Source organism: Ambystoma mexicanum, chromosome 12 (genome assembly GCF_040938575.1).
Source record: "Ambystoma mexicanum isolate Mex_15411 chromosome 12, UKY_AmexF1_1, whole genome shotgun sequence".
Lineage (NCBI taxonomy): Eukaryota > Metazoa > Chordata > Amphibia > Caudata > Ambystomatidae > Ambystoma > Ambystoma mexicanum.
The window spans coordinates 493,835,477-493,862,170 of NC_090936.1; the positions used below are offsets into that span (position 1 = coordinate 493,835,477).

The following is a 26,694-nucleotide window of genomic DNA, read 5'->3' on the forward strand; positions in this document are numbered from 1 at the left end:
GAACTGTAGAGCTGCTGCTGTATAAGCTTCCTTCAGCAGTACTTACTCCCCTTGGCACAGCATTGTCCTCAGATGCTTTAAGCTATAGTTGCTTGCCATTCCTCTTCAGTGACACATATGCCACCAATTCATATCCAGAGCACATGAACTGCCCCATTTACCTCTCACCTTGAGGGGATCCTAGTGTTGACTGCCAGAAGCTGCCAAAGGGAGCAAACCCTTGATATTTGCACCTGTCATTTCTCGAGCATTGGGTCTGACATGGATTCACATGCTCATAAATATTCCCTGTCTGGCACAGAATCCTCAGTAAATGAAAAAATAGTTTGACTTTCACTTAAACTGTATTTATCCTCTAAACCAATCACTGAGCTCTGGGTCATACTGCCCCCAGCCAATGACTGCCCTCTCCCTAACCCCCTCCTCTGGCAGCCATCTTCAGATTTTACTGTATGTCGAAGTGTTGGGAGTCCCCTTGTTTCGCTCTTAAATCTTTCTACGTTTTTCACGCTTTTTTGCTAGGATAGAGCCCGTGTGCGCTATCGTTTCTTCATCCGACTAACTGGGATCCGTTTGTCGGAATCTCATCGGCCCTCAAGTGCAGAATCTGAGTTTTTTCCAGAAGGCCATTGGGACTACGCCACACGCAGGACCATGTCAGAGGATGACAGGGGTTCACTCTTCAAGCTCTACACCGGCTGTGGTCTGAGGAATGTGTTCTTGGAGGACAAGCATTCCCAGTACCTTTTTGTCTTCACCCGACACACAAGGAGGAGGATTGCGAGATCTGTCGTGGCTTTACCAAGCGCACCATGAATGATCGGCACAGCATGTTGGCAGCGTGGCTCAACACAAAGACCTCTACCCTGGGTGGTTCACAGGGGCATGCCTCACCCAGATCCAGCCAGTCAGAGCGGGCTTCAAAGTCCTTTGAGGGTGCTCCATCAGTGGGGGCCCCAGACACGACCTGTAACGAGCAGAGCATGCTCATCTTCTCAATCTGCCTCAGTCTCCAGCCACCGCTTCAGTTCTTCATCGAAGCGGACACCGGCTACTCCAGGGAAGCAGCGTGAGACGCCTGAGAAAGGCCAAGCCACAGAACAAGGTGGCCAACCTGGCCTTGAAGATCCAGTTGATCCAGGCTAATTGTCATCTACTATCGAACTGGTGGCGGCCGCCCTTTCATAGGCGAGAGGAGCTGGCCTGCAGGGTGCCCAGACGGCGGCCAGAGTGCCTCTTCCTCCCAGGTGGGAGGCTTCGGCCAAACCAGTGGAAAAGACCGTGGAAAAGGGCATGCCTCCCCTAAGCCCAAGACCGACCGCTCAGTACACAAAGGGGGCAAGGGGTGTGTAGAGGTACTCGGGACACAGATATTTCTTGTTCTGATGAAGAGGACATAGATTCCATCCACATGGTCCAGGAGGGCGTTTGGGACGACAGGAAAGTTGAGGAGGTAATCGCCGAAGGGGACAGCGAGGACACCGGCGGGGACAAGGATCTAGGCGCTGGGTCCAGCAAACCTACTCCCCAACACCTCCCAGAGATTTGTCACAACATTCTTTTGACTCTCCACATGCTGGTGTCTTAGATACAGAAAAGGATGTCGATGGCACCAGTGGTGCCGGCACCAACCACTGAAGAAGAGGAAGTAGCACCCTACGCTGCCTCTCCAGCTGCTGCACATGGCCCTCCCTCCCCCACACTAGGGACACGGCAATGACAGACACCGACATCTCTCGGCCTCCAAGGACTTCTCCCCTGGACGAATTGGGCTTGTTCCCCTCCCTGGTCGCCTGCGCATCAGAACTCTTCCTGCTCACGCCAGCGGAGACCAAGGAGGGCTTCCTTTATCAACGCCAGGAGGTGAAAAGGAAGACCATTCTCATGGTGCCCCTCCTGGACGATGTCTGGGATGAGGGCCTGGTGCTGCTGAAAAACGCCACCTCAGCCCCCACGAGAAGAGACCACTGGAGAAGAAATACTGGGTGGCGGAGTCGGCACCCAGTCTGTGGTCGCAGCCATCACCAGACTCCATGGTCTTGGCGGCTGCGCAGAAGAAGTCATCCAACCAGTCGTCCTCTGGCTCGTTTTCCCCCTGACAGTGAGGGCAGGAAGTTGGACGCTGTGGGTAGAAAGGTCACCTGCTCAGCGGCTATGACGTCAAGGCAGCTAACGCTTTAGGGATCCTAGCCAGGTACGACTGGGTCTTATGGTGCAAGATGGCCCCGTTCCTGGACTTCCTCCCCGAGGAAAAAAATGGGTGGAGGGGCTGGAGATCCTTCTGGACGGCGAGGTGGAGTCTGACCATGTCATCATTGGGCTCCGCCAAATGGGGACCAGGGTTTGCCTCCGTCGTTGTGGCTGGTTGAAGGCCACCAACTTTAGGCAGGAGGTTCAGATCAGTGTCCTGGACATGCTGTGCAACTGGGACAATCACTTTGGAAAGGCAGTCGATGAATCACTGCAGGCCATAAAGACTGACACAGACACAGCCAGTGTCCTGCGCATGCTGCAACAGTAGTCTGGCAGATCATGGAAAGGTTTCAGAAGAGGATCGTCCTCGTACCTCCATCCCTCCCGTTCCACGACCCTGGAAGCTTACAAGGGACGTTCCAAAGCCTGCGGAGATGGCTGCTGTTGTCAATGCTCCCAAGGCAGTACGCTGACCGCCGAACAGGATCGAACCGGCCAAGACGTCTTGGCCCCCACCCCTGCAACCCTGGAGGGAGGCTGACTGGCGAACTTCATCAGCATGTGGGAAAACATCTCCACTGATAGATGATGGGTACTGGATGCTCTCGCCCACGGACACACTTTGGAGTTTCAGCGAGTGTCTGCTGATACCACTGGTGGCCCGGCATCCCTCCACTGCGGCTGGAGGTGAAGGCCATGTTAAAAAAAAAAAGGGGGCGATGGAGCTAGTTCCAAGCGGCTCTGGGGTTCCGGAGTTTACTCCAGATACTTCTTAATAAAAAAAGACTGGGGCTTGAGGCTTATTCTCCATCTACCACGACTCAACAAGTACATCAAGTCCCAAAAAATTAGGATGGTGACGCTGCAGCACATGCTCGGTCAACTGTGGGAGGGAGACTTCCTGTCGTCGCTGGATCTAGAGGATGCGTACTTCCACGTCCCCATTCACGAAAAACATTGCAAGTTCCTGTGCTTCATCGTACAGGGAGAGTACTACCAGTTCAAGGCTCTCCCCTTCGGACTGAAGTCGGTGCCCAGAGTCTTTATCAAGTGCCTGGTGCTAGTGGCAGCCCATCTTCGTCTGCAGGGAATACATGTGCCCATACCTCGATGACTGGATCATCAGGGGAAAAGTCAACAGCATCTGGCTGCTGACGGATCTGGGGTTCTAAGTAAACTATCCAAAATCCTGCTTGATTGCATCCCAAGATGGCTGTTCCTGGTCTCTAGGCTCAACAGTGTCCTGCCTGGCGGCCCGCTTGGAGGGCAGAATAGCCACCATTTTGGGCAAGGTGCAATGCCTGTTGGTACTGAAGATTGCCATGGTGAGGACCATCAAGTTGCTGCTCGGCATGTCGTCGTGTATCTACCTGATCAGACTCTGCAGGTTGCGGATGCAATCCCTGCAGGGATTCCAGGACTCTTGCTGGATCCAGGTGTCGGTAAGCTTCAAGGACAAGATTGTGCTCGAGGAATTCCATCAAGCAATAAGGTGGTGGGGCGTGCTCTCAACATATCGGGGGGGCACGGATTTTCAGAGCCCCCCATACCAGGAGACGGTCACCACTGATGCTTCCTTGGAGGGCTGGGCAGACCTCACCTTAGTCTCCACGCCAGAGGCCTGTGGCTACCGGAGGAGAGGAGCTACACATCAATGTCCTGGAACTGCGAGCAGTGTTTTGGGCCCTCAAGTCATTCCTCCCGTGTCTCAAGGGCAAAGTGGTGAGGGTCTTCACAGACAATACCACCACAATGTTTTACATCAGGAAGCAGAGGGGGCACCAGATCCCCAGTGCTGTCCAGAGAGGGGCAGGACTTGTGGCAATTGGCCCTCAGCCAGGGGATGTTTCTCATTCCGTTTCACCTGGCGGGAGTCATAGTCTGTTGCCGACTCTCTCAGCAGGGAGCTGTGCTCTTGCCACGAGTGGGATCTTAGGCAGGATTAAGTGGCAAGTCTTCCTCTGGTAGGTTGATCTGGGGTCTGCCCCATTTGCGACGGCTGTAAACACCAAGTGCCAGAGATTCACCAGCAGGTTCCACCAATCGGGGAGCATAGGGACGTGTTCTCCCCGTGATGAGGTCTGTCCTGCATGCCTTCCTGCCTTTGCCTCTGTTACTACAAGTAATTAGTCAACTCAAATGGTGCTGGTGCAAGATGATCCTTGTTGCCCCGGCGTGGCCAAGGCCGATTTGGTACCCGGACCTTCTTAGCCTGTCGTCACCGCCAGTCAATCTACCAGTGGTTGTGGATCTGCTCGCCAGACACAGGATCGCTGAACCTGAAGGCCCCGTCTCTTGCAGCCTTGGAGTTCGGTGGGTAAAAGCTGCCGGCTGACAGCAGGGAGGCCTTGGCCAGAGCGTTGTTGACTCTCAAGTGCTATGGGCACAAGTGGAAGCGGTTTGCGACTTGGTGCTGGTCGCACAAGATCAACACTTTGAGGGCCAAGTCCCCTTGGATCCTTCCGTATTTGTTGTCTTGGGCTAAGGTGGGGCTTGCGCATGCCTTCATCAAAGTGCATCTGGCGTCTATCTCCCGCTACATCAGGTGTCTGGGGCGGTCTTCTCTTTAAGGAACTCCTTGACTAGACGGTGTTACCAAAGGACTATTTCTATCGATATCGCCGATAGAGGTGGCCACCACGGCGTGTAAACTCTGTGTGGTTCTGACGAGGCTCATGGGGGGGGGGGCCTTCGAGCCTATGCATCAAGCCTCTCTCGTACCATTTGTGGAAGACTGCTTTCTTTGTGACTATCACCTGTGCCAGGAGAGTATGTGAGATCCAGCCCCTTTCCTGCAAGCTGCCTCATCAGACTTCCCACAATACGAGGGTGGTGCTGCGGACGCACCCCTCCTTCTTGCTAAAGGTTCAGTTGGAATTCCATCTCAATGAACTTTTGTTGCCTGTGCTTTTTCCAACACCTTCGTTGCTGGATGAAAGGAGTCTGCACTCGCACAAAGAGTTCCCGGACGACATCTCAACTTTTTGTGAACTTTGGTCCTGTGGACTATGGGAAGGCCTTGTCCAATGCTTCCATCTCCAGGTGGCACTGCGGCTGCATCACTCATTATCACCAGTTGGCAAACCGACTGCTGCCTCGCTGTCCAAGAGCCCACTCTACCAGAGCGATCGCTGTGACAACAGCGTTCCTGTCTGGTGTGCCCCTGCTCGACATCTGCAGGGCTGCTACATGGAGGTCTATGCACACACTATGAGATTCTACTGCGTCGACAGGGATTCCAGAGAGGAGTCCATGGTCGGTCAAGCAGTGCTACACAACCTGTTTGCTTAATGATGTGCCTGGTGAGAAGGTAAGAGTAATTGCTTGTGTTAAGCCTTGCCACCTCCCGTGGTTATGTATGTACTGCTGTGTATTATTTATTCATGTGCATGTGAATCCATGCCAGACCCCATGCTGGAGAAGGAACAAGTTACTTACCTGTAACTGTTCTCCAGCATAGGTCTGGCATGGATTCACATGCGAACCCTCCAGTCTACCCCTCTGCGGCTCTTCTCTTGGTCCTACTGTCACTTTACATGCTACCAAATCTGAAGATGGCTGCAAGAGGGGGAGGGGTTTAGGAAGGGGGCAGTCATTGGCTGGGGGCAATATGACCCAGAGTTCAGTGATTGGTTTATAGGAGAAAGGCAGTTTGTAAGTAAGATTTTCTTTTACTGAGGATTCCGGGCCTGACGATGGGGGGGAATATTCATGAGCATGTGAATCGATGCTAGACCCATGCTGGAGAACAGTTACAGGTACAATGCATAAAATAAGCAGTGTTGCATAGCGGTTTGCTAATTAAATTGACTCTTGTGTAGCAAAGTTAGCCATTTAAGTTACCTTGCTCAATGAAAGCACTGCTCAACCTGAATTCCTCTCTGGCTCTCAAGGTACTTGCCATCCTCTTCAATGTACACTGGAAGCTGAAAGGGGCTAATGTAGAGAGAGTGCAATTTCCATTGTTTAGATAATATATGGTCGTGGTGCTGTCTGTAAGGATCAGGACCGTCTTTCCTTGCAGTTGTGTCTGAAAGGCTTTCAGAGCTTTGAATATTGCCAATAGCTCCAACACATTTATGTAGCTGGATTTTATCTCTGAGGACCAAACTCTGTGCGCCGTTTGCTGAAGCAGATGAGACCCCCCACCCTGTGAGATGCGTCTGTAGTGAGTGGCTTCTAGTGCAGAGGTGGTGAAGGATTTTCCTTTCAGGAGGTTTTCCCTCGACCACCACTGCAGAGAGAGAACGAGGGTTGGCGAGGCAACCACCAGATCGTACCATTGTCTTCTGTCCTGACACCACTGGATGTTGATCCACTCTTGCATTGGACGGAACCGCGCACGAGGAACCAAATAAATGCAGGACGCCATCATTCTGAACAGTCACATGGCCTTCGGTACAGTCGCCTCCCGACTGGCTACATATTGAGGGATTTGAAACATGTTTTGGACCCTCTCGTTGGAGGTGAAGAGGCTGGCCTTTGTTCGAATTAGAACCCCTAGGAACGGCTTGACTTGATTGGGGTCTAAGCTGGATTGCTTCTCGTTGATGGAGTATCCCAGGCTGAATAAGGTCTATCGTCTTTTGGTTGTTTGACAGGCATGTTCCGTAGGATTCCCCTGTTAGTAGCCAGTCGTCGAGGCAAGGATAAACTGGGATGGATAATCTGTGCAGGTGTGCTGCTGCCAGTGCATTTGTAAATACCCTTGGTGCTGAGGCACTGCTGAACAGTACTAGCTTGAACTGATGGTGCTTGTTTTCCTGGCAGAACAGGAAGAACAACCTTTTGCTTTATTTTGAGTACATCAGGTCCTCGGAGTCGAGAGAATTTGTAGAAAACAAACTTAACCACCGAAGATCCTGATACCAGTGGATCGGAACTGTAGCATCGTGCTGGAAAAGCCAGTGTGCCCTGTTCTCAGGAGTCTCGCATTGTCCTATGCTCAAAAAGTGGGGGAAGGGAGACCCCCTGGCTAGAACATCATGACTTGCACTTCTTTTTTTTAACTTTTGACCCCTATCCCATGCTGTTTTTTTTTTTTTTTTAAATTTAGGATAGGCAATTTTTTTCTTTTTTTTAGGAGATGCCCTTTTATTTGACAAGATGCCACCAGGACTGCCTTAATTGATGGCTGTAGCTTGCTCTAATCTTAAATTTAGGTTTAGATTAGGAGATTCTCACCCATTGTAAGTCGATAAAAACCCTTGAACTGTGATCACTTGTGTCTGTTGTCTTACTGTTGCCAACATGAGTTCTTTACAGTACATTCTCCAGGTATGCAACCGCTTGTTGTTTCTGTCTTAAGTACAGATTTAGAATAGCCAGATTAAAATTGCTCCTACTTTTGAATATCGCACCAAGCATTTCCAGTGAAAACAGTTCCTTCTGGCTACACTCAAATTTAAGACATCTGTGGACACACATTGAGGCTGCCCTTAGGGCACCCCCTTTTCGTCAGAACTGCTTGCCTATGGCAGGTATGATAAGTAACTTTATACGTGTGTGCAACAAGCCAAGCTTCCTGGAGACAAATTATTTTAGACTTTTCTATTGGGGCATGCCAGTCAGGATCAATGAGCTGACTAGCCAAACCATTCACATTCCACGACGACAAAGAGCATGAGGGCTGGAACTTCGAACCATCAGAATGCAACTATGCCAGGAATCATGAAGATGTCAAGTTTTAAACTCTGCATCAAGGCATACCATGATTCCTTTGTTTGCCAGCGCCTCCTTACAATTCAGAAAGTAGCTTCTTAAATAACCTAAAATTACAACCCCGCCGAACATGCAATCCGAAAGAATCCTGCAGGGCGAACATGTAATATCACTGTCCCCCAGGACCTCAGATCGAGCCTTGACCATTGTCAAAATCCTGTACACAAATATGGGTGTGAGAAGTGTAGACACTCTCCCCTGAACCACAGAAGCCGAATGAAGCCGACCCTCCCAGTGGTTGGCACAGGTACCTGATATCCACCAACAGGATACCACGTGGCAGCCACTGGGGGGAAGAGGGTTAGGGAGAGGTTGTGGACGGGAAGGGGGGGTATGTAGGAACACCGGAGAGAGGGTTAGGGAAATGCCTAATGTGGATAGGACCGGGGAAGTAACGGGAGAAAACCTACACTGTCTAATATCTTGACAAAGTAACATATAACCCTAGTTCCAGCACAACAAGAATCCACTTAGTACAGACCTTGATGCACTGGGTAATTTCTAGTACCCCTTGATACAAGCACTCATGAACAAACCATGGACTGGATTACATAGAAGCAAGCGGGATGAAACATATATAAGGGATGTGAAAAAACATTACACATGGTCCACTAGGCAAGCTTTTGCACACTTACGAAACATGCAACATGAACAATTTTAAACATGGTACAGACACAGCCCTTGGACTGTCGTTAGTTGCCTCACTCTGCCTTTCAGTTAATTCACTGTGGTCTGAGTAAGACCATGCGCCCCACAAGAGTGCTTCACGTGCTGGAGCACCTACACTCTAGGCACCTGGTTAGTAAGAGTACTTTTCCGCTTTCTAAGCGGCATGAGCATGACTTAATTCAGCGTGCGCCTGAAAAGCCAGACAGTATGATGACTTCGTAACAAAAAATGACTCGGACTAAGCGTTCAAATAACATAGAATGCAACACTTATCTTTCGTCCGGGAAGCTCACAAGCCTTCCCGGACTTAGTCTTTCATCACCCGTAGCTGCAGTTCAAGTTCTCCCTCGTCCGCTGCACCAAGAAACATGTCCACTCAGACAGGACCGAGCACACAACCTGGCATTCCCCCGTATATTTTGTCAATCTCTGAAGAATTCCGAGGGCAGGAAACAAAAAATCATGGAGCCGACGCTTTCCTAACTCGCCGGCATGGCTTCGTCCCATGCACAAAATAAGCCACACCTGCCATGCGCAGTTGGCCCTTGATAAGCTGTACTAATTATTGACAGCTGGCCACATGCGCGTATGGCAAAAACTACAAAAAGTTCCCAGGGCTGCTGGGTAATGTATTTCATTGTCCAATATGCCGTTTCCTGAGCACCTGCCACTTCGTCCACCTTCTCCAACCCCGATTCCCTAACAACCAGAGCACGCTTATACCCACTTTTGTTCCATTGTGTTTTACCATTAAAGGTGAAGATTAGTTTCATAGAGCGGCAACCCTGTAGAGTATCGAGCACTGGCAAATTTAACGCCCCATCCCTGGGTCAATGGATGGCAGTGTTGGGGAGAATTCTCATACAACTGCTATTTCCCTTCACCTTGCTGGTTTTTGAGGACTTGATTTTTTTTACCCTGAAAGAGTGTGAGCCTTTTTTACACACTCTTTCATGTATTTTGATGTGTGTTTTACATTTGTGTTCTTAGATTATGGCGTTTTAGATAACTCCATAAGCATCATCTTTTCATGTGTCGCACAGCACCCTCCATGCAGTGACACAGGGATGTCTTTTAGACTGTCCAAAGTTTTAATACCTTCTCTGGGATAAACTGTTTCCCAGAGAATGTAAAGTGAATTTGACTTTACTAGTCTTTCCAAAATCATAGACCCAGCACACACCATCTTTCAATGGAGTGCTGGAGGGGTTACAATGTGTCTAAATACTCATGTAGCAGTCAAATGCTTTCCTTGCCTATTGAAAAGGCTGGTGGCAGTGGTTTTACAACAAACTACCATGATTTTTCCCGACCGCGAACTATTCGTAGCTCCAGTAACGTAAAATCGCAGGAGCCATGTTTTTCAAGATGGCGCCCAGCCATTGTTGCTAAAAATGGGTCCCGGTGGTCTTTTTACGCCATTTCTTTGTGAAAAGGTCCTTCTAGAGTTTATCTCTGCGCGCCAAACCAGGTTTGGTCTTTGTTCATTCGCTTTTGGCGGGCTTCAGGAGTGAAACCCGCCTCTGGCTCCAGAGTGTCTGGGGTGGGCAGGAAGTGGGGGAGATACCGAAACTCCCTGTGCTTAGTGTCCTAGGAGACCCAAAAGCACTCTGTGCTGAACCGAAGAAGAGCTTGAAGAGGACTTCTGCTGCAACTCCTGCCCGGTGAAGCCCTGCTGCAGGTTGAAATTGCCAAGTTCACATCGACAGAGAAGCCCTGCAAGGACGACTTCTCCCTTTGAGTTGGTAGGACCAATCGACTCCCAAGTAAGCCACCTGGACACCTATCTGGGAGCTGGTTGCATTTCTTCAGAGTGCTGCAGGAAACCATAGAGCCAGGTAGAGGGACACCAGATTGTGTGTTGCTTGTAAGCTGGCCTAAAGCGTTTGGAAGATCCTCCGGACTCCTACGTTCAAGCCTGACCCTCCTCCTCTGAGTGCAGGACCTCCGAAGCAGGGACAGTCCACCTTGACAGCCAGGACCAGCGTTGTTACCAGTGCGGTAGCTGAAACGCGGAACAGCCACTGAAATTGAAGTTTGCCAGTTGGGAGCTTAGACCAGTCTCAGTGCAGTCAGAGTCCCCCGACGTCATCCCTCTTGTCCCCACGACAGAGGCCCAGGAACAGTGAGATCTGCTGGAACTGCCAGGAACAGAAGTCCTCAGCTGAATCTTTTTCTTCATTGTAAGGTACTGTAAAACAAGACTGAGAAAACTTGCCTCTCACTGTGAAAAGTCTTGAAACATTTGCAACTCACAGGCCTAATCTGCTTGTGACCCAACATATGATTCTTCTTTTTACAATCTGCTTCTAAGAACTTGTGCAGAGACTTTTCCGTTTAACTACCAGAACTACTTTATCCTATCCAAGACTTTAGCCCATTGACTTTGGCCTATCCTATTGAATTGAATTGACTCTTCTGGTGAACTCAAAAGTATTTGCACTGCCTAAGAATAATTGTACTTTTTCATGTTGGTAACATTTGCCTATTACTTACTTTTTAAACAGTATTACTTACTTTTAACAGTGTACAGTATTAAAGTTTCTGATGTTTGTTAATCCGCTTAGAATCACATGCTGTGCATAGTCCGACATCCAGTGGTCACTGCAGAGTATTGCATTCTGTTTTTCGTAGTCGAAAAGGGGACGTCGACAAGGCGTGTCTGTAACACTATCCCTATAGTGAGGTTCAGTGTACCCACAATCCCTCACGCGTCGAGGTCCCTCAGATTGTTTTTTTTCCGCCCACATACTGGTCGCCTTTACGCGGAGCTCCTCGAGAGAAATTGCAAAAACATTTACGTGACCTTACGGTCGTTATTTAAGATTATACATTACATTAGATCCCTCCTTCGACGTCGTAGCTGCAAAGCTGTTTCACTGCAGAATAAGAACTTCAACGAGGTGACTTAGACTGAGGAGAGCCTTCGGCGCTGCCTAACACGTTGCCTGACCTTGCTGCCTAAAGACAGTAGGGAGAGTGGGTTCGTGGGGCATTTCTTGTTCTTTCCGAGAATGCCTTTCTCTTTCCCCTCCCTTTCCTTCGGGGTCGTTAACACGTTTAACTGCTCCCTCAGCTATGGAGAGGACTCCCTTTAGATTTTGCCCGCGCTGCAAGGGCAAATTCACTTGGAAAGACTAGCACAAACGGTGTAACCATTGCATACCCCTTGACCACAAAGAGCACGGCTGTGCAGCCTGTAAGCTTCTTAAGCCAAAGACTTTAAAGGACCGCAGGGTCAAGAGGTGGGCAGCCTACGCTATGTCTAGGTCTGATTCCTCACCCGCCGCCAAGTGTGACGAGGATAGTGATAACCCTACCTCTGCTTCGGAGGTTGTAGACATTTCTAGGGAGCGTTCCCACTACTCGTCTTTCCCCAGCCCCGACAAGCTCGGCTCACGCCCTGCTTATGGGGATGAACACCCCGGCGACACTGACGAACACAGAAAACACAAACACACAACCCATGGCACGTCTTTGTCGAAGACCGCCCTAGCGCCAACTGAGATGCCGGGCCTACCGGCGACCTCCACCGACCGTAAGGGTCGCAAGCCCTCCCCGCAGCTGCGACTAGCGACTGGGCTACCTGCAGACAAGGGCACTACCACCAAAACATCAGGCGATGCGCCTCGTAAGAGTGCTATCGTCGCCGAAAAAGGCTTGGCACTGCCCAGTACGATGCCAGAGGAACCCTCGATGGAGAAACTAGTCGAGAGCTTGGCGCATTTAGTTTCCAAGGACGACCAGAGACGGACGGCGAGTAACACGCCGAAAACCGCTCACAAGGCCAGGTAAGCGCTGAGGATGCCGGAAGGAAGGCAGGGACTGCTCCCGCCGTCGAAAGAAGACCCTACCTTGCGAGAAGGGTTGAAGGGACCTTATCCTCGACATTATGGGACAGACCTAAACGGCTACAGGCAGAGGAACCTCCTTTTTCGCCTCCAGACCATTCTGGTTTACCATACTGGACTGTTAAGAGAGGCACTTCAGGAGGACCCCAGGGCTAAATATCCTAGATTATTTAACCCCCTTCAAGAGGATATGGATACTTAAGACCTCACTGAAGAAGACTCTCACTTCCAGGAAGATGAGTTCTTAAATAGTGAAGACCAACAAGACCTCGGAACAGAAGGTTTTCATGAAAACACTGACATGGGTGGGGGGGGCTTCGAGGAAGACCCAGATGAAGGTGGCTCACAGCCCTGGCAGTCACCAACAGAGTCTACAGACCCTGACATCATAAACCTTCCCTCTCCTCAGACCACACCTGTCAGGAATCCATCACCAATAGATGATCAACCCACCTTTAACGCGCTACTTTGGAAGGCAGCAGCGCGTATTGAGATTGAAACTGGTGAAATTACCCCTGATACTGATTTTGTAGAAAGAATCGTTAAAGAAAAACCTCCCACTAGTCAAACCATTTCCCTCCTTGCCTCAGTTAAGAGACATATTACTCCATCGCTGTCCACACCTGCACTGGTAAGAGGGGGTCAAGCCCAGAATTGAAAAATTGTTTACTTCCTCTCACTCAGACCCATTATACGTTAGGGGTCACTCAATTCCGGACTCCTTTGTGGTAACTACCACAAGGAAAAGAGCAGAGGTTCCGCTGTCAACCAGCGAAGCACCCCCAGACAAAGAAGGAAAGAAGCTCTATGCCCTGGGTAAAAGAATTACAGCCTCGGCAGCTTTTTCAACCAGAATTGCCAATAATACACTACTGGCAAGTTATGCTGATGTCCAATGGGGAAAATTACAGCAAGACCTCGAGGAAGTCCCTGAGCCCTTAAGAACTCGCTTATTGGCCACAGTAACAGAAGGAACTCTGGTTAACCAGAGCATCATTAAAAACTCTTGATGCTGCAGAAACGGCTGGCCGTTCTTTAGTGCAGGGAATTCTTCTGAACGTCATGTCTGGCTCCGCAATTCCGGTTTCAAGCCAGAAACCCAGGCGTCACTCATTAATAAACCAATAGAGGAGTCTTAATTCTTTGAGAAGGCAGTGGACGACACACTGGAGACTGCGAAGGAGGAGTTTGACACCCTCAAGACCTTAGACCAAATCTCAAGGCCTCCCAATAAGCGAGGATTCGGCAATGAACGCTTTTTTCGAGGCCAACAGCAACAGCAGTACACTGCAGGCAACTGGTCCTCTACTCGGGAAACCAGTGGCCAGTACACGCAAAGAGGACAGGGCCGTGGCAAGGACAGAGGTCGGGGCCCCACTCCAAGAGGTTCCCCGGCTACTAACACCAAATGAACCCGAAGATTCGGGTCCCCTCCCATGCATCACTGGTCGGGGGCCAGTTAACATCTTTCCTACCAGCATGGGAGGGAATAACATCAGACCGATGGGTATTGTCAACTATAACCCACGGGTACTGTATAGAATTCAGTCGGTCCCCCACGTACAGACCCCCAAGGGGACGCCGCCCGTCACCGGAACACGTCGCCATTCTTCAAGAAGTGGAACTACTGCTACTAAAAGGAGCCATAGAGGTCGTGCCTCTATCACAGGTAACGGAAGGTATTTATTCAGTGTACTTCCTTGTACCCAAAAAGGACTTAACCATGCGCCCTGTACTAGATCTGCGCTCAGTGAACAAATTTGTCAAACCTCAAATTTCGCACGGTGACCCTACAGGAAGTAATTCCCCTACTTTCGCAGGGAGATTACATGACAACACTGGACATGAAAGATGTATACTTTCATATTTTAATGTTGCCAGCGCACAGAAAATACCTCAGGTTCATGATAGAGGGCAAACACTACCAGTTCAGAGTGCTACCCTTCGGCATAGCGTCAGCACTGAGGGTATTCACGAAAGTAGTGGCAGCGGCCCACCTGTGCAGGTTGTCCATCCCAGTATACCCTCAACCCTCCGAGAGGGTCCAAAACATGCTGTTTCAGATCCCTCAATATGTGGCTGGTCAAGAGGTGACGGTGCGCAAACCAATGCGTTTGCTAGGAATGATGACGTCATGTATATATTTGGTACCTCACGCGCGACTGCGCCCAATGCAAGAGTGGCTCAACAGCCAGTGGTGTCAGGCCAGCGGACAATGGGGCGATCTAGTGATGGTCTCGCAGGCCTTGGTTCTCTCGCTACGGTGGTGGTCGAAGGAAAACCCTGTAATAGGGAAACCATTCGCCTCCCCCGCAGTGGAGGCCACTCTAACCAAAGACGCATCCCTCACAGGATGGGGGGCTCGTCTATCCCATCAGACTGCACACAGAGTTTGGACTCGGAGTGTAGCCTCCAAACACATAAACTTGCTGGAACTGCTAGCGGTCTTCAAAGCACTGAAGGCTTTCCAGGCACACCTGCAAGGGAAGACAGTGATGGTCTTCACAGACAGCACAACAGCCATGTACTATCTGAACAAGCAAGGGGGCACTCACTCTCCAGGACTGTCCAAGCTTCCCAGAACATCTGGAAGTGGGCTCTCAAACACCTGTTGTCACAACCTGTACCCGGGTAACTCAATCTGCTGGCAGACGAACTCAGCAGAGACTTCCCTCTGCCCGCAGAGTACGAATGGCGGTTACAAGAAGACATTGTCTTCGACGTTTTCACTCAATGGGGATTCACCCCTCCCCAACCCCCCCCCCCCCAGACTCCCCTTCTCAACAAGATAGTGCACAAGATGCACCAGGAACCATTTACCATGATATTAGTGGCCCCTATGTGGGCCCGGCAACCATGGTTCGCTCACTTGATGGAAATGTCTCCATCTCTTCCAATGGAAATTCCCTGCCCATACAACATGCTGTCACAGGACAAGGGCAGAACACTACACCCATGCCCCCAGACCCTGGATTTAGCAGCCTGGCTCCTGAGGTCATAGAATTTGGACATTTACAACTCCCTCAAAGTTGCATGGACATTCTTAGGGAGGCTAGAAAACCTAACGCACGTTACTGCTATTCCAGCAAATGGAAAAGATGTGTCATCTGGTGTCCTATCTATGGCGTTTTGGGCCACGCACGCCCCACTAGGACGTAGTGGTATAAATGCCCCGCCCCCGCGGCTCCCTTCAGATTTCAACCGTCTCCAAAGTGGGAACACCTCGTGTATTTTCTACTTGGTTAGGTTGTGCTGTTGCGGTTTTTCTCCTAATGTCGGGAAAAGCACTGTTCTGCCCGTGCGCTACGTGCGGACTAAATGTGTACGAGTGGGATGGACATATGGACTGCATTTACTGTCTGCAGCCTCATCACTCGGTTGACAAGTGCAACATATGTAAGGGCTTCTCCCAGAAGACTCCCAGAAGACTCTTAAGGATCGGAGTTGCAGACTTGTCGCATGCTTGAACGACGGAGCGGGGGCATACCCGCCTTCGGAAGTGGGCTCCACACGCAGCGCGGCCTCGCTGTCAAAATCTTCAGGGGCCCCACGCTGCTCATCGTCATCCGAACCCCCGGTAAAAAAATTGCGGTGGACAATTTATCGTCGGTAGGCCATTCCAGGGACTCTTCTTCGAAGGCCTCTTCGTCCTCATCTTCAGCAAGGAAAGACAAAGAAAAATCTAAATCCTCCTCGGGCTATCGTCATAGATCGACCTTCTGTTGAGAGACAGAGAAACGCAGGTCAAGTTCAGAAAAGGCAGGAGCAACGCATAACCCTGTGCGACCACCACCGTCGTCGACAGTTGGGCAGTCGTCAACTACTTCTCTGCTGCTGACGCAGTTGACATCAACCGTTCCTGGATTGCAGGTGACGACTGGGCCGACTATTGCTTCGTCGACGGATATCCCGCAAGAGGCCTGGCGTCCAGAGGTCTACGACCCAGTTTTGCCGGACACACTTCTACAGCAAGAGGCCTTGTCGGTGTCTTCGGGAGACGAGGGTGAAGGGATATCTGCCGCTGCAGACCTGGGGTTAAAAGTTACACACCTTTCTCCGGGAGCATTCCGGGTTCAGCCCCCCTGATCAATCCGCAATTGATTTTATCATTGGAGGTCTTGTCCACGCTGCTGAGGACACTGGATGACAGAATGCCTCGTACAACTCCGGCTATGTCGCTCGTTGACGACCCGGGCCCGTCTCGCCGCCCACCACCGTCAACCCCCACGGCAGGGCCTCCGGAAGCAAATATCCCTGCCCCACGCCACGAGGAAGGGGAACTGTTGGATTCGGAATCAGGCAGCAGAGAGTCGTCGGGTGTCTCCCTTTCCCCCTCCAGGGATCCGGCCTGGGAGTCCGATGCAGAATTGGAAACCCTGAGGAGCCCGGCTCAGCCGTCTTCCCCCAGACGATATTGCGTCATTTCACAACATGATGGCAAGGGCTTCCACGGAATTCGGGCTGGCCCAAGAAGAAGAAAAGGACTGTTTTCTTTTCGACCACATGGGTACAAGAAGGTCAGTGTTTTCAGTGCCCATCGTGGATCATGTGTGGAAGGAAGGTCTTCAAACCATGCGTCACCCTTTCTCAGAGCCAGCGATGAAGGGTCGCCTAGATAAAAAATTCAAAGCCCCGGACTCTACTCCCAAGTGCCTTTCGTCACAACCAACACCTGACTATGTGGTTTCGGCGGCGGCAAGAAAGGCAAGGGCTCAACGTAAGTGTACGACCCCCCCCCCGGAAAGTGATGCTAGACGGCAGGATGCTTTCTGCAAAAAAGTCCTGTCGGTAGGTGCTACCACAGTGAAGGTGGCCAATTCTCTCGCCATAGTTGCTAGATACGACAGGGAGATGTGGCATCGGTTGGCGCCTATACTCGAACACCTTCCGGATGAACATCGAAAAGCAGCTATGTTGCTGGTCACGGAAGGTGAGGAGGTTTCAAATCATGCCATAAACGTTGCAGTAGACCTTATGGAGTCGGGGTTTAAGCAGGTGAACAACGGCGTAGTCCTCCGACGACAGGCATTGCTAAAATGCACCAACTTCCGACCGGAGGTGCAGTACAAGGTACTGGATATGCCTTTTGAAGGAGACCTCCTCTTCCGCGAGAAGGTCGACGAAGCCCTGAAGGGCATGAAGGAGGACTCGGACATGGCGCGTTCCTTGGGGGCCCTCCAGAGTGGTCGGAGTTTCCGGTCTTTTCGTCCCTTCAGAGGAGCATCAGGGAATTCCAGATTTTCAGCATCGAGGGACCGACCCTTCGGTGTAGGCCAGCATATTCCTCTCAGGGATACAGGCGAGCTTCGCAAGCGGCTAAACGTCGCCGGGACTACCAGGCCCCCAAGAAGAGCGCAGGTTACTCGTCGACGAGGGATAAACAGAGCAAGGACCAGCAATGACAGGCATCGGAACGTTCTGGGGGGCAGAGTATCATGTTATTAACGAATGGGAGCTAATAACGGATCAATGGGTGTTGGACACTGTAAAATAGACATTCCCTGCAATTCAAGAGCAACCCTCCGCATATTCCACCGGCGTGTGTAGCTCAATCCCATCTGAGCGTGTTGCTGCAGGAAGTAACACTTATGCTACAAAAAGGGGCTATAGAACTGGTCCTGTCATCATAAAGTGGTCAAGGGGGTTATTCCCGATACTTTGTGGTGAAAAAGCCAAATGGAAAGTGGCTTCCCATCCTAGACCTGTGCGAGCTAAACAAGTCGTTGAAAAACATAAAGTTCAAGATGCTCGCGCTCCAGGAGGGTTATCGGGTCAGTTCAAGAAGGGGATTTTCTGGCGTCTCTGGACCTGCAGGACGTGTACTTCCACATACCGATGTGTCGGCGACACAAGAAGTACCTAAGGTTTGTGGTAGGGGGGGGGGACTCCCTACCAGTTCAGTTCTTCCCTTTGGACTGAAATCTTCCCCCAGAACGTTCACGAAATGCCTAGCTCCGGTGGCAGCCTGGCTGAGAAGGCAAGGCCACCATGTATACCCGTATCTTGACGACTGGTTGGTGAGGGGGTCTTCCCCAGCGTCGATGCACAGTAGTCTACAGGACACCATGAGCCTCTTGCAACGATTGGGGTTTGCGATAAACTTTGAAAAATCCTCATTAACGCGCCTTTTCATGAGGCCAGTGCAACAGTTTTTGGCAGATAGTTGGACGCAGGCTCAGGGCCTCTAGTCAGACAGGCTCACCACCACCACCACCACCACCACCACCACCACCGACGACGACGACGAGCTCCTATCAACTCTTCGGTGGTGGAAGAGAGTTCAGAATATTTCCAAAGGAGTACCCCTATAGGAGCCGGAGTTCCGGTTCACTGTGGTGACGGACGCGTCCCTAACTGGCTGGGGAGCGCACATGGGCACTCTGCAGACACAAGGCGTTCCCTCTGATACGGAGAACTCTGCAGTGGATATGCAGGTACAGGTGCTGAGTCATCCTGATAGCGCCGTGTTGGCTGAGGCAACCATGGTTTTCCAACCTGCTTGATCTTTCAGCGGATCACCCGATAACGTTCCCAACCTCTTGTCCCGGGACGAAGGAACGGTGTGGCATCACAACCCGAGCAGTCTCGACCCCATAGCTTGGCTCCTGACTTTTCAGAATTTGGTGCCTTGAACATTCCCTCAGACTGTCGGAAGATATTACAGGCTGCGCGGGCCCCGTCCACACACAAGTCCTACAGGTATAAGTGGAGGAGATTCTGTATGTGGTGCCAAGGACAGGCAGGAGTGGAACCTCTGAGGGTTACTCCGGAACAGCTTCTCCCGGATCTACTACATTTGGCGAAGCGTGGTTTGTCTTTTTCATCACTAAAGGTTCACCTGGCGGCCATCTCTAGGTTCACAAGAGGGAGGAAATCAACGCCCTGGTTTAGCGACAGGTTAGTGAAACACTTCATGAGAGGTTTATTCCGGACGTTTCCCCCGGTTAAGCGTTTTCCACCGAAGTGGAGCCTTAACATGGTACTTGCAGGGTTAATGAAACCACCTTTTGAGCCAATGGCCACGTTGTCGATGAAGTTTTGGAAAGTGGCTTTTCTAATAGCCATAACATCGGCTAGATGGATCTCAGAGTTGCAGGCATTGGTCATAGACCCTCCATATCTCAGATTTTTCTAAGACAGTTATCTTGTCAACGAGTCCTCGTTTCATCCCGAAAGTTCCTACGACTTATCCTAAACATTCATCCTTTGTCCTGCCCACCTTCTTCGCGACTCCCTCATCAACTGCGGAAAAGGTCTTGCATACCTTGTGTCAAGAGAGCTCTAAAATTTTACCTTCATCGAACTCAACAACTTCGATCTACGCAGCAACTCTTTGTTGCATATGGGCCTTCGGCAAAGGGGAAGGCAATTTCAAAACAAGGACTGGCCCGATGGGTCTCGTCGACGATTGCCTTCTGTCACTCAAAAGCGGGAAAACCGCTACAAGAACGTCCGAGAGCTCACTCGACCAGGGCGACTTCGACGGCGTTGTGGGCGGGGGTTCCACTGACAGACGTTTGCAGGGCGGCAGCATGGTCAGTGCCCCATACATTCACCCGCCACTACTGCCTTGAACGACTGCATGCGGGCGAGATACAAATAGGCCAAGCAGTCTTGCGGCATCTTTTTCAGTAAGGTAAGCCCTTTCTCTTTGAGAAGGGTCTATGCTGGTTTGGATATGTATTTGTGTGTGCGTGTGTGTATATATAATATGTGTATATATATGTAAACGCGTGTTTTTATGTATGCTTTTTTGGCTTAAATGAATATTACTCGGTGCAGTACTGTGGCGTGTTAATTTCGAATCTTGTGATCATGAATTGCCTTTTGCAGGATGGGGTGGGCGCTGGATTGCATTTACACCTCTTCCATTGTTTCAAGTTCACTGCTGTGCATTCTATTCTAAGCATGTGAATCCATGAAAGATCCAATGCTGGAGAAGGGAATGGTTTCTTACCTGTAACTCCATTTCTCCAGCATTGGTACCTTTCATGGATTCACATGCGCCCTCCGGCCTCCCCAAAATGCAATCATCTTGTAGTTTTTGTTTCACCCCGTTCCACTTTGGAGGGGTCGAAATCTGAAGGGAGCCGCGGGGGTGGGGTATTTATACCACTACGTCCTAGTGGGGCGTATGTGGCCCAAAACAACGTAGATGGGACTCAAAAGTGTCGAATGTTTTCCTACGGGAAAAGGCTTTATAAGCTTACCGAGGGTTCCCAGTCTGTTGAAGGGGAATATTCTAAGCATGTGAATCCATGAAAGATACCAATGCTGGAGAAATGGAGTTACAGGTAAGAAACTATTCCCTTTCACTTCACTGCTCTTGGAAATAGTAGTTTCACCAAGAGCAGGTATTTAAACCTGTGGGAAATATAATAGATTTCCCTGTGCCACTGCACTGAAGGTGCTGTGTCACAATGTAAAGCTGATGCCTATGGAGTTTGTCGGACTCCATAGTCAAAAGAAAAAGAATAAAACACATAAAATTACATGAGATAAAGTCCTGAGGTCCAGCAAAAGAGCTGGGGGGTCTCTAAGGTAGAAGGGAATTAGCACATTTCTGAGAATTCTCCCTAACAATCACTCTCATATTATTTTCTTCTGGACATTGGGACACTGTCTGAGTTGGAGGTTGGGGGGGGAGATTGGAGAGGTTGGGACAGGACTTAGGAGGGGGGGGAAAGGGATGGTGGGAAACTGAACAAAAAAGATGGGTTTGGAGGAGGGACTGAAAGTACAAAGTATGAAGGGAGGTGGGAAATATGTGATTTTGTTTGTTTTGCTTGTTTGCAAAATGTGGTGTGTATGTATGTATGTATGTATATATATGTATGTATGTATATATATATATATATATATATTTTTATTTTTTATTTTTTTATAAACAATGATAGTAAGCAACAAAAATAAAAGAATGAAATATTTGTTTTCATGGAGGGTTAATATGCAAATTCTATGCCACTGTTCTTTTATTGCTTAAGCTTGTTGGATACTTTCTTCTAGATGTTGTCCAGTTAATGTTCTTCTGCCCTTTCTTCCTCCTGCAGGCATCACTAGGTACAACAAAATACTGCAGCTATTTCTTAAAGAATATGCAGTGCCCAAAGCCTGACTGCATGTACCTTCACGAACTGGGCGACGAGGCAGCCAGCTTCACAAAAGAAGAAATGCAGGTAGAGCATTTCCCACCACCCACATTGTTGTAACATTCTGAGAAGAGTGGTTGCTGTTCTAAAACACCTGCACTGAATTACTGTTGCAAAGGGAATAACTCTCCAAACCAACTGTATTACTTTACAATTCCTCGTAACATTGCTCTTATACTCTATAAAATATGTATCTACAATACCGCAAGATGACTGGGTAACAACCTAACCGCATCTAGGTTAAAAAGACACATGCAGGGAGTATTAGGTGTGAAATTCTGGAACAACCTCCTACAAAGTTGGCAACTGAATTCTACTCTCATGAGGTTCAATAGGAATTTGAAAATCTCCCTCCATAAATAGGAGATGTAGTTTAGATATGCCTGTGTACACAGACTCCAACACACTTAAAGGCTGTGACTAGCACTTCCTTCCATAGTCTTTACTTTGGCCCTGCAAAATGGTGTCTGACTTGTTCTGTTGTAATATGAATGACCTGCAAGCATCACAATTTTTTTTTAAAAAAAAACTTTCTTTCTTCTTTTTATAGTAATCAAGTACTGGGTATGCAATTCCCAACACGCCCCCCCACCCACCTACCTCCCCGCCCCAGCAATTGACTCACAACTTTACAATCATAGTTGGCTTTCACTGTCCAGTTCACAAATATGCTACCACTACAAACTTTCGTAGCGTCCACATAAGGGGCAGTTGTTCACATAGCCCTCTTCCACCTTAGCTACTTAGGAGATGATTCGGGGGATTGCACTACTTGTGCCCCATCCATTTGATACTGTCTGAATGGAGGCCAATAATCAAACGGTCGGCTTGTACTTGGGAGTGTTGAGGCAAACATATCTCCCCTTCGCTCGCCTAGGACCATGCAGTCCAACCACTTAATAAAAGTGTGGGGAGTTTGCCTTCCCCCATGATCTGGCCACTAGGTAACTTGATATCATTGAGGCCATGCCAGTAGCTTTTTTTCAGTGCGGGTACTCCCTTCAATCAGTGTTAAAAGCCACCGTTCTGGTGCGTATGTTCGTGCCGGCAGAAACATCTCAGACTTGGCCTCCTCTATTTCCCCAGAAGGTTCTAATATTGGGGCAGCTACAGCTCACATAAGTCTGCTTGGTCTGTACCACATTTGGATGTAGAAGGCCTGCCAGGGAAGAACCGGCTGAGTGAGCGGAGTGTAGTAGACCTGATGGATTTATTTATTTATAGTGAAGCAGCCTGTCAGCAGTTCAGAGAGATGTATCAGGTTTGAAAGCAGATTGCCTTCTATTGTTTTTCACTGTGTTTTCCTCAGATGCCTCCCATGCAGTCCTGTACGTTTGCTTCTGTATCACTCTCCCGCTCCTCACAAGTTTATAGATGTTGGAGACCAGTTTTCCAGTGGATGTGGGACGAACTTTGTAGCACTGAGCCGGTTGGAGGGGCGGTGCTTGTGGAAAGTCAGGCCCTTTGGCCCTGAGTATACTCCGCAGTCTGTAATAATGTAGTAGTGTAACTGCATCAGTCTCACCCCTGGCGCTTGGTTCATCCCATTGCACAAACCGACCCTCCTGCACCAGATCCCCCAGGGTTTGTATTCCCAGCTCTCAAAACCGCTCTCTGAAAGACCTCTCGTGTGTGAGTGGGAGTCCTACCCCATTCAACACCGGCAGTTCCGGTACAAAGTAGGAGGTGGTTTGCAGTGTTTGGTTTATACTTTCCCAGGCTCTACACATTATCTCCACTGGTTGGATCTCGCCCTTCGGGACAGTGTCTCTCACCCCACAACATAACCATTAGAGCATTTGGGTAATTGATGGCCTTAGCTAGCAGGGCGTGCAGGGACTCTGAGTTGGGAAAGTTCCATCCAGATATGTATTGCACTTGGGCAGCTAGGTAATAGAGATACATGTCGGGATACTCCAGGCCACCCATTGCATATGGTCGCGCGAGGGTGTCACATGCGGTCCTGGGTTGCTTGCCCGCCCATACCAGTTTTGTTATCAATTTCCTAATGTGGGTCCAGTACCCATCAGGGGGCCGCATAGGGACATTATTATATATGTACAGGAGTTTAGGAAGTAATACCATTTTTGCCAGTGTGATTCTAGTGGCCTGTGAGATATGGAGCCTTATCCACGCCTCAAACGTTCTGACATAATTGTCTTTATATACCTTATCCCGATCAATAGACACCATAATACCTAGGTAGCGTAAACCCTCCGGGCACCAGCGGAAGTCATTCCCACATCAACTCTTTGTACTGCAGGAGTTAGTTGGAGGACCTTGGATTTCTCCCAATTTATCCTGAGCCCCGATAGGTCCCCGAACCTGGTCACTTATTGCATTAAAGGGGGTAGGTTTTGGTGTGGGTGTTTAACGTAAAGGAGAACATCGTCAGCGTTCAAGGAAATAATGGAGCGGGGCGTGCGTGCAAAGATCCCTCGTTGCGCGTATAACTCTTGAATATGGCACGCTAGGTGTTCCATTTCGAGAGCAAATAAGACGGGGGAAAAGGGGCCTCCCTGTCTCGTGCCTCACGTGGGTTATATATTTGTGGAGATGGAGCCGTTTGTGTATATTGCCGCTCTTGGAGCCAAATATAATAGTTTAACCCATTTGATGTATTTCAGTCCTAGGCCGGAACGCCGGAGTACTTCAAAAAGGAAGGGCTACTCGACAGAGTCGAGCGCCTTTTCGGTGTCATTGGTATGTGCGTTCACACCTGGGCCCCAGCTTTGCAACCCCACGAATAAGGGCCCACCAGGAGGAGTGGAGACTCAGCCCCCAGGAGAAGTCAGATGCGCCCAGAGCCTATCAGACCAGGCTGCGTTTCATGTTCCCTGTCACCTTGAGCCCCCCTCCCGCCCCCCCTCTGTGCCGCGCAGGCCCGCTCACTTTCCAGGGTCAGTAGTACCTGCATATTGCCCTTCCCTGTGATGTTGCCGAAGCAGCTTCTTGATTCTGCGCTTACAAGGATCTCTAACCGTATATGTCCCAGGGGCCGTGCCTTAGGGTTGCTTACTAGTTTACCATGGGTTAATCCCCTCCAATGGGTGCTCTATCTGCAAGCATGACGGGCCATCTCACCTGAGCGCGGGGCCTGACCCGAGTAGAATGTCCAGGTTCCAAGTCGTGGAGGGGGATAAGTGTCCCCCATAGCACGAGGGGCTGGTGTTTGCGCTCTAGAATGTGATGGCAGAGTCCATTGTTAACCCCGTAGGTATTCCCCCTCCACCGCTGGCCCCTATGTCAGAGTGCTGTCTGCCCCTGGGCAGTCGCCACCGACAAGAATCCAAGCAGTGTCCTTGGGGCAAAAACTCCCCAGGGCTTTGCAGGTCAGGATACTTGCCCAGTTTCGATCCATGCACCGAGCTGCTCAGTTTGTCGAGATGCGGGGCACCACCCCAACCCCAAAACAGCTCTCCCAATGCAATTGCTAGGCCAGGAGTGGGAGCTCTAATGCCAGTGTCCGGGGCCCGGGATCAGCTCGCTGTGATATATATGTCGGGTTCGCCACTCACTCCGCTGCGAGTGGCCGATAGCAGCAACTGTAGAGTCCCGGGCAGCCCCCGACTGCAGGTCTTGTGGGCGGCCGCAGCGGGTTTCACCCCTCGTGAAGGCCGGGGGAGCAGGCTGCGGGCCCCCCCCTCCGCCAGGCCCAGCCGCAGCAATCAGTGGCGTCTCCAGCCAGGGAGGGCAGTGGAAAGACAGTGTATGTGTGTTCCGGCAGTCCCTGTCCTCGATTCCTCCAGCCACTTAGCGCTCTCCCGGTTCGCACTTCAAGAGGGGCGGGGGGAATCGGAGGCCGAAATCCACTTCGCCACTGCTTCTGTGTGTCGCAGGTATCTGCAGCTGGAGTGCGTTACCCCGATTCGGGCACTGTGTCCTTAAAGCCCGACCACCTTTCCACGCTGCTGGGGAGGATCGGGCAGCGGGCTAGTATCCCCAACCAGGGCTTGGATAAGGAGTTCAGATGGAGCCCCTCCAGACGCTCTTCCGGCGTGGTGACAGGAGCCGCTCGCTCAGTATCACATCAGCTGGGGTGGAGAGGTGGAGAGGTGGAGGGGTGAGGGGTTTCAGACAGCAGGGTCGCATACGTAGGATATTCCCCAGTCTCACTCTTGCCAGGGTATGCACTTCTTCGCCTTCATCTATCACTGCAGCACAGCACGGGCGCCAATGTTGTTCGGGTCTGCTTGACCAGCTTGGCTGCAACTCCACACGGGCACCCCTCCCCCACTTTGCTCCAAGTGCATCCACAGGGCTGTGGCCCACCGAGGGCTGTGCTGCTCCTCCCTGTGCGCCGACGTTGCCAAGTTTGGGCTTAATGTAGCCCCAAAGTGTTCATAATTTCGAATATGAGCTCCTAGGGTCGAGCTGGGACACCAGTATGGAGGATATTTGTCAGGATATAAAAGCCGTTCCAGGAGCCTCTCAGGCAGCGGCCATTTTCTAAGCCACGCAACAGCGCCCCCCCCCCCCCCCACATCAGGATTTCTGAAACCAATGTTCACTTATCAAAACCATTAACACTATGTGACTGAACTGTAAGCTTTAATCTGTGATTCAGACTACTTGGGCATGAGACCTAATTGCATGCTTACTGTTCCTTGTATATTTGTCACACCTTTGTTTTCTGCACAACGTTCAACTCCTCCCCCCACCAACTCCCCCAAGAGACATTTTAAAGGGCTAACTCCACAAGTTGGTACTTCAAAAAAACTCAAATAATTAAATGCATGCTGTTAGCTAATTAAGGTTTGGTTCCATTCATTGGTCTTTCCTCCACACTTTGTTTGAGGAAATGAGTTCTACCTGCTGTAGCGATTGCACTATTTGCGGTTCTCTTTGAAATGCATATATTACATGTTTTCCTCTGATGGAATCGAAAAACAAATCCCTTTAATTCAGAGCCTGTATTTCCTTTTTAATAAGCAATTATTTGAAGTTCTCAATTGCAGCATAAAATGCAGTTGCATGCTCTTAAGCAGCAGATTTATGTATATGAATACTATTGCAACCTTTGTAACGGTCCTATTTTAATGTACGAAGCCGTATAATTACTCCATTCCAGATATGGAATCACCTGCCATTTCAATTAACAGGAATTCAGC

The 26,694-nt window shown here is 50.1% G+C and overlaps 1 protein-coding gene across 6 annotated transcripts in view; it reads left to right on the forward strand.

The window, feature by feature from the left end:
• CNOT4 (CCR4-NOT transcription complex subunit 4) overlaps nucleotides 1–26,694 on the forward strand; it is a 1,427,191-nt gene that overhangs the window by 451,825 nt on the left and 948,672 nt on the right. For all 6 annotated transcript variants that reach the window (XM_069628774.1, XM_069628777.1, XM_069628772.1 and 3 more), the window contains exon 6: nucleotides 21,485–21,610. In XM_069628774.1, the coding sequence (XP_069484875.1) occupies nucleotides 21,485–21,610 (126 nt within the window). The remainder of the gene's footprint in view (nucleotides 1–21,484; nucleotides 21,611–26,694) is intronic.